At 41.8% G+C, this 8,773-nt stretch overlaps 1 protein-coding gene across 1 annotated transcript; it reads right to left on the bottom strand.

Annotated features, from left to right (window-relative positions):
* Positions 1–321: 321 nt before the first annotated feature.
* On the bottom strand, positions 322–3,091 carry LOC146261208 (homeobox protein Hox-D4a-like). Its single transcript, XM_084668103.1, has 2 exons — positions 1,454–3,091; positions 322–1,022 (listed from the first exon to the last, which is right to left on the bottom strand). The coding sequence occupies exons 1-2, from the start codon at positions 1,827–1,829 to the stop codon at positions 721–723; spliced, it is 678 nt and encodes a 225-aa protein (XP_084524229.1). The 5' UTR covers positions 1,830–3,091; the 3' UTR covers positions 322–720.
* Between the last annotated feature and the right edge of the window lie 5,682 nt (positions 3,092–8,773).

Raw genomic sequence — 8,773 nt, forward strand, 5'->3', positions numbered from 1 at the left:
CATTTGATAAATAACATTAAATATTGTTATCAGCAAGGAAACACGGGCCGGATGTAAGCAACTCTGACTACGAATTCTGTTTTCTGTGAATATTGATTTAGAATTTTACCGATGATCTTTATATCATTCCCAAGGCTTATGATCAGTTTATATGGGCTATTCAAATAATTTCCTAAGTGTTTTCAAAGGAAACGCTATCTGGTGTGTTAATGCAAACGGCGCGTAAAATGGTGGGCTAGATTTACGCATATGATTCACAACCTTCAGCATTAGCTTTACAAAGTATATTTATAGTTTAAAATAACTACTTTATTTGTAGTTTACATTATTGGTATTCGGGCATTCAGAAGCATTTTTACAAATAAAATATGCCGCATTTACACATTAGCGGGCGATATTCACCCCCAAAAATACAGAAAGGACGAAATGAAAGATTATAACAAACATAGCATATCAAACTGATGAATATAAATAGCCTACTGTCATCAAGAACTGACATAACTGGACGTGGGTTTGTTCACCTATATAGTCTATTTCAGTCAAACAGGTAAGATGAGGTTTAAGTTGAGTTGCATTAACCCCGAAGCCTGTTTCTCTGCATGGATCAGCCTTGAAACGGAACAAAAATTGTGTCTTCATATAAACTGTCTGTGTGCGTGTTCTCCACTTGTTTCCACATAGCTGTTTAAACCCAGTTCTTCCAGGACGGATTGCCCTGCCCTACAGTGCCGTGATGTGAGTAGGGTCGTCCTTAGTTACTGCCAGCGATCTCTGGCCAGGGCCACCGGAGGATCGGCCTTTGGTGTTGGGAAGTTTATGGTCCTTCTTCCACTTCATCCTCCGGTTCTGGAACCAGATCTTAATTTGCCTTTCCGATAGACACAGCGTATGTGCAATCTCAATGCGTCGCCTCCGCGTGAGGTACCTGTTAAAATGAAATTCCTTCTCCAGTTCTAAAGCCTGCTGCCGTGTATACGCCGTCCGCGACCGTTTGGGCTCCGGTCCCGTGTGGTTCGGGTTCACTGAAATGAAAGAGCACACGGTGGTGACCACTCAGCAACACTCACCTTCACTTTTCCTAGTCCCAAAATATAATTTAAGGTTTAAGATTTAGATTTAATTAGATTAAAATGAATGTTTTCATCTGTCCCTGTTATGAAGCAAACATGAAGAAAGAACGAGCTAGAGCCTTGTGGCGAGATTGTCTCCGCACAGCTTTCGGCTTGCATGTTCCCCGCGAGGCTATAAAACTTTATGGCGGGTGTAATTGCGGTTCCTTTCAGGGAGCCCATAAATATCCCAGAGATTCCCGCGGCTCACCGCCGAGACAAATGGTGGGATGAGCGGAGAGAGCAGAACGAAGAGGATGGAGAAGAAGATGCTACAGTACAATAGAGGAGAGAGGAGAGAGAACGCAAAGGTATAGACTAATGAGAAGAGACGCAGGTCTTACCGGTGACAACGTGCACCTTTTTCATCCACGGGTAGACAACAGCCGGAGGCTTGCTCTCACTTTTCTGCTGATGTTGCGGGCCGCAGGTCCTTGGACCGGGCAGGTGGACAGGGGAGCATGGTTCCGTCTGACCGGTGAAGGGAAGAGGCTGGCTGGAAAGCCCCGGCTCACGACCCTGCTGTTGCACGGTGTCACAAGTGTAGGTCTGTGGTGTGTAGTCTGACCGGGGGCAGAGGTCTGGAGGGTAGACTGTCTCTTGAGAAGAGGGGTAGTAGCCCGCCTGTTCAGGAATATAGTTGGTTTGCGAATATTCTTCGCAAGGTGGAAATTGAGGATCAACATATTTGGAGTTCACCATATACGAACTCATGGTCATTAATTTCTGAAAATACTAATTTTTCTCGAGTTGTCTTTTTTTCTGTACCCATAAAGCCCTCCTCCTCGCCGTCAGATGCACAGATTTAACAGCTCACGTGACCAACCCAGCCAATTGTAATGGCGCGACGAAGGAGTATCGGCTCAAGCGAATCAGCAGCAATTTGCACCAACTTCGATTAAATATGTAGAGTAAGCGTAATCAAACGACTCCAGAGATGACAAATTCAGATAAACAAAATGCAAAAATATTAAACATGATTATGGACAGCAGAATTGTTTTAAGTGGTTCCCATACAAACGAAGGTTTGCATATCAAAATCCTCTCTCTTTAGCCAATAATAAGCGACAGCTACCTTTTGTTTTAGTAGGCCTAGATTGTGTGGCTCAAACCGCGTCCCAGCAGATGCCAATACTGAACATAATTCAAGCTTGACTGTCTGGTATAATAAAAACAATAGCTAGAGACCTTCGGTACAAAGCGTCAGCACAACGCCTGAGGAGGTGACGGACAGAGGCTTTGTTTCAGAGGGGTCATCCTCGTGCTATGGGACTAGAGGTCTCTTGGTCTGTCATTCCGGTGAAAGGGAGAAGGCGAGTCTTTTTCATTAAGCTAACATGTTGACTTCTGAGCTAAGCCACTATTGCTTACTGGACAAAAGAGTACATTTGAGCCCATCAGTATTGTAATAGGACATATGATTAGATTATCCCCTTTATGAACAGTTGATAGACAAAATGTAGTCTACACTCAAATTATATATATTTAGTAACATTATTATAGACTAAACGAGAAAAGGTTTAGTTTCAGTCGGATTTGTGTGTTATGAGATATGGTATTTAGAGGATTTTACAATCAAGGTTTCCATAGCCATTGCCAAAAATTCTGTCAGATGGGAAATTTAACGGTGGAACTGCTGCTGAATCATTAGGCCTATAATTAAGTTGTTCAGAAATAGGCTAATTACAGTAAAACTGCATGCCAAAAAAACGTATAGCATAGCTGAAAATACACTTTTGTTACAAAAGTAGGCTATTGCATTAGCCAAAGTCGGCGATTACCCAAAAGGTTCAGGAAGCCTAACGACCGAAGATTTGGTTTTCTATCGTCTCTAATCATGGCATCAAATGATTACATCTGGTTCATTTATTCATGACTAGGCGAGCAGCTAGAAATCTATCGTACATTGCCTACAGGTAGGCAATAGGGTATATTCTGCAAGCCATGAGGAATAGCCTACTGTCTAGCGACGAGGCTGAACATTGTATTAATCAGGTTGCGTATTTTACTGAAAGCAATTCTTCCCACCATCTTCAAAGGATTTGATCGACGTTTTTGCATCGACCATATACTCCCCTAGAACCGAATCTGTGACCGTTATTTCTTCACACAAATTCGGTTCTACAGGGTATATATAGACGACGGAGCAACTCTCCTAATTATGTTTGAAGAGAAGACTACACTGTGGTTGTATGCACTTTGGTCCCTACCCACATGCAAGACCAACACAAACTGCTGACAGTTAGGCTGCTATTCGATTCAACAGTTATTCAATTGCTATAAACAATTACAATTCAGGTGCTTTAGCCTTATGTTGACCCATACAGACCCATAAACAAGCTAAGAGTAGACTAAACACAGAAGCCTGGGAAGTAACATCTAGATAGATAAACTGACCTCTGAGACTCTCAGTCCTCATTCCACTGTCTCCACTGCAGGATTTAAGATATAAATATCGTCCAGTGGGCCCGAACACATCAGTCAACGGCCAGCATCCTGTAGTTTCATTATTTCTGCTGTTGTCCAGCGCAAGCAAGGCCGGGGGACCAACCAGAGTGCACGAATCCTGGATGACCCTCCAGACAGAGTGGCCCGGCGATCACCCCCACCTTGTGCGCAACCAGGTTCACATTGACTAAACTGCATTTAAATATAACTACTTTGAATATTCATCTTGTTTGTGTTTTATGGCGTAGCCTATAAGGTAGCTTATATAGGCCGATTTACTATAACAAACGACAAAGTTATGAAACATCCTAAATAAAAGAGCCCATCAAAATAGTCGACTTATAAGCCTAGACCTACCCCCTTATGATCAAATATGATTTTATCTTAATTTACATAATGCACGAACGCCACATACATGCGCGCGGTTTAGTCCTTTGTCCTGTTTTTCACTTTTTCATATGGGAGACGGGGTGACCGGCGGTTCACCTCCTCCAGACGGTCAAAGCCGAGTTACTGATGGAAACTAACCTCAAGCTCTGACCTGTAGCTCAACAATTGTTAGAATGCACATGTAACCATTCCTAAAAAAATATCCGAAAGAAAAATGTAGGCTATAAGAAATAACCTACATGTAAAAATAAATCCAGGTAAATGGAAAAGGCCTTTGAAATTAGCCCGACTTTCCAGAAGGGTGGCTGGAATATGCGTTATTGACCAACACAGTTGCTTGAATAGGCCTATTGACAATCACACAGAAGTGAATTGGCCTATATTGTTATAGGCCTATGTAAAATAAAAATAAAGGATCATTGTATTAGGCCTATTTAGACATCTATGCATTAAACAGACTACAGCGTAAAATAGTCATGTTAAATGTAGCTTGAGTTGTAAGTAAGTTTTTCTGTCTGTTTGTAGCATATTATGCCATAGGTCATGTTTTGTTTAAACGTTTAGACTATAGGGTAGAATATTTAAACATCGCCTCGGGTGAATTGATAGCCCACTTTAACGCCACCCGGTGAATTTATAGAAATTAAAACCCAAAAGTTCGCCCGCCACATGGAACACATTCCGTAGGCCTACCTTTCACGTCTGGTCTGTTGATGTCAAACTAAAAAATAACGAAAGCTTTCTTCTGTCGGGCCATGATCGACCGGAGAGAGTGCGAGAGGACGGTAGCCATCGACGGTAAAGCCCGAGAGTAATCCGTGGTTCCACGGAGATCATCAGAGATCAGTGATCATTCTGTTTTTCTTGGCCATCTGCACACCCAAGCCATTCTACAATGTGAGTTATATTTTGGCTTGTCAACTCTGCGCCATAAAACAAAGTTTAATGGAATCACGTGTTCTCCCCATAGCCATTCATGCTCGCGCCCGAAACCCATAAATAACTTTCAAACTTGCATTTATTCAATAACGTTGCTTGCAGAGATGCAGTACTAACTGCACACTGGTTTGCCAGGTTGTACTGAACATTTACAATTATATTTTTTACGATGGCTTTTTTATACTTTAACCATGCATTATGTTGCAACCGTGGATACATTGTCTGAGTATGTCTGTGTAATAGGGTATTTTTCGTTTTGCTTCGTTCATCTGAATGTCATCTTGTGAGCTTGTCTGGGTCATGTGTGGTTTCTCTTTCTGTTCAACCTTTTGGGTTAGTGGAGGTGTTAACGTTGTAGCATCTGTTTGGTCACATACCCTTTGATTTTCGTAAGTGGAAGGTAATAAAACCATAAACCATGCCTTGTGAAAACACGAAGCAGGAATCTGTGTGTGTGTGTGTGTGTGTGTGTATGTGTGTGGCCACACACACAGACAAACGCTACTGTTAAACAAAACAGCAATTTGTCCGATTTCAACAGCTAGACTTCTGGTGAAGCTATTAGGTCCGGACTGCGCACAAAGCAAGCAAGGACTGCACTACAACAAAAATGGCAGCTGCGGATAATACACACATACAGTAGACTATTTTGCTATGAAGCTTAGGTACTACTGGTATTGGCTCTGTGTGTTATTTCATACATAGGCCCAAATATTAGGCTATATCATACAGGCTATCCTGTGTGTAATCGGTTTTTTTGGGGGCCCAACGCGTAGGCCAGCCTAAAAACAAGAATGATGCATTTTGGCACCATCAACAAATGCAGTATTATTTAGTCGTCAGTCGATGTACAATGGCAGACTGTCTCCTTTCTAAGCACTGGATGTTTCCTCTCGGTGGTCTGACTGTTGGCCAACAGCCCCCCCTGTAGGCCTAGATATTCAGCTACAACAGCGCTTCGCGCGCAGGGGCGGTGGGAGGCGTGAGGGGCTGTGTTTCATTCCTAACCAGTTTTGCCTTCCTTGTTGCCTCGTTGTCTCCCCAGCACGGACCTGAAAGCTCTTAGCTTTGCTTTCACGTCATGTTCACGCTTAAATAGCCTATCAAGAGGCTAATTTGAGTAAGCAAGTGAGGCATTTGAATTCAATTTCCTTATTCAACTTAACCACCATGCGATGATTCATTCGTAAAATTAACTTGAATTTAATTTAGAATATACAGTTTCCTCCTACCGTCTAGGAACCGGAGGTAGATGGGAGGACCCAAAAAACAATTATTGAGACCGAGACAAAGGCCTGCTCATAATTTAGGTTACATTAAAACACATTGATCTTCACAGTATTACTTACCAATTATTTGTATTAATTTCAAGAGGCCATGACGCATTCTGTCCCCAGGAACCCTACAAACGGTCCTGGATGCATGCTGGACCAGAAGCATGTGGACCCTCGCCTGGGGATCTTCTCGTCGGTATTAGTCGGCGACTGGCTACTGGAGCTTGGGAAAGACGTGTAGGCTTATATTCATATTAATATGCTTAGTCGTCTTTAGGCTATAACACCCAACGAAATACAGCTTGAAACGACAAGTCGCTGTTTTACAAGGGATTGACCTATAGCCTATCTGTAGTGCAATTCTCATTGCGCAAAAATGCCACAATACGCCACAATATTACAGTCAAGAGTCGTAGCATATAGGGCTGATCACAATGTTCCATTGACCAATGACATCATTGGACGGTTTTTGTGTTCACAGAATGCGGAGAGAGCTCGCATCTTGAGTCTTACAGGACATGCAGGAAGATCCACTCATGTATTAGCCTATAACTACCATTAAATAGGTTAATTTAGCAGACACTTTCATACAAACTGGAAGATAATCTCACCAGCGCAAGGAATGTTTATTAACAATACATTGCCATGCTGCAAACTGTTCTTTGGTTAAATTGATTTCTTTATATTTTATATTCTGTGTTTCAATTTTTAAATTCGATAGCAAAATGCATGAATATAATTGTATCTAGTACATTTTGTATCGAAAACATTAAGATCTCTTCTTTTTTTCCCCTTTCCCTTTCTCTCTCTATCTCTCTATATATCTCTCTCTCTCTCTCTCTCGCTCTCTCTCTCTCTCTCTTTTTGTGCCGCATTGCAGTTGGTTGTAAATTCTTCTGCAGCTGCCTGGCCAGTGAAATACTGTCTTTGTTCGCGGTTTTACACCCTCAACGTCAGACGGGAGCTCTGCATTCTCCGTTTTAAAGTCACACATTCGAAATTATTCTTTTGCATGATTTACATTTTTAGAGGAATATATTCATTTAATCAAAAATCTTGTTTAAACTTCACACCTTACATGTTGTCATTTTTGGGCCTGCATGTAAGATGTTTTACAATTAAAATTAGGATGCATTTTAATGCAAGTTAGAGCAAAAACAAAGATTTTTTAAAGATTCAAAACGATTCATTCTACATTTTGTCTTGCATGTTGGATACATTATTTCACAATAAAAGTAAATTCAAATGAAAGAAACTTAAAATTAAAACCCTTACCCAACAAAATACAGTAGCCTAACCTTGATCATATTTTCGTTAGGGCTTTTTTTAGTGAATAGCTAGATGTATTTGCCTAATATGCTACATCCAAAATGTTACGTTTTACATTACAATTCTTACCGATTTTATCAAAGTAACATGACAGAAACGAAGTAATCAAATTGACATAGGCTCTAGTGACATGGAAATCAGGACAACCGTTGGACTAAATAAGCATATTAAATAATACTGTTTAATAATCTATGCACAACCCATTATATGAAATGTTAACACCGTATTTTTCTTCAAATAAAACCCAAAGTCGGCATACCATAAATCAATCAAATAATATAATCTGCACCATATTTCGGTAGGCCTAGTTGTTATGACATATTTTAAACATTCATAATTCTATAGTCAGTGCTCATGCATCTCTTCGGGTTTGAGCAGTTAGTCACGTCCTACCTGCTGTCATCGAGACACACGAGCTCTCCATCTTCCGCTCGCTTTGCAACACTAAACGCTGCTCGGGCAGGAGCAGACATCACAGTTTGGTGACCCTGTGCTTCCAAATGTGACAAGCCTGTTGAAACATACAGTTGCCTTTCTACTGGACCAACAACACACTTTTAGTGCATCCGGTAATAAGCACGGACTCAGCAAGGAGCAGATCGAGCAGTGGTTCGGGTGTTCCACCGAAGCGCGTGCGTGTGAAATGAGAGGGGTGGCATAGTAAAGGGGCCCGCAAGGAAATCATGCTCGCACACATGACCAGAGCGGCCAATTGCGGAGAAGAGCAGCTCGTAAAAAGCTCTGTGTCCAAAGCTGTAAATCCTCTTCCTCCGGGGAGGAATGTGGCTGTCTGCTGCAGACCGCAGTAGCTACTTTTCCTTCCTTTGGTGCATAATGGCGGATGCCTTTTCAGCAGGGCATCCAGGCTCGGGCCCCTCACCTGAAAATTGTCAGATGAGGTAGGCCTATACTGGACGGTGCAGGATTTGTCCCGAATACCACACAATGTTCTGTCATCTCCTGAATGTAAGTCTAGGTCTTTGTCTTATGAGACAGCCTGGAAAAGTAGGCGGTGTCTATGCTCCTCTCTCACACATTCACAATGGCAAATACATAGCAATGCACAACAACATCTGCATTGTCAACCATTCAGAATATGAATAACACCAGTAGACAGTAGATCTGCAGCCTTCCAGTCCCAGAAACAAAATCCCAGAGGCATTTTTCTCTGCAGAATCCGTAATTTATGTTTGTCCATCTATGGTATTTGATGAGAAGCTTTATTCCCATCAGGTTTTTCGTCTGCGGAATTAATTAGCCTATAGACATGTAGTTCTGGAGTGT

The sequence above is a fragment of the Hypomesus nipponensis genome, chromosome 12, assembly GCF_054491055.1.
Source record: "Hypomesus nipponensis isolate SF chromosome 12, ASM5449105v1, whole genome shotgun sequence".
Classification (NCBI taxonomy): Eukaryota; Metazoa; Chordata; class Actinopteri; order Osmeriformes; family Osmeridae; genus Hypomesus; species Hypomesus nipponensis.

Excerpts from the sequence above, each read along its gene's own strand:
- LOC146261208 (XM_084668103.1), bottom strand. The coding sequence starts at position 1,829 with ATGACCATGAGTTCGTATATGGTGAACTCCAAATATGTTGATCCTCAA. Across the intron at positions 1,023-1,453 it reads AAAGGTGCACGTTGTCACCG|TGAACCCGAACCACACGGGA; the intron begins GTAAGACCTGCG and ends CTTTCATTTCAG.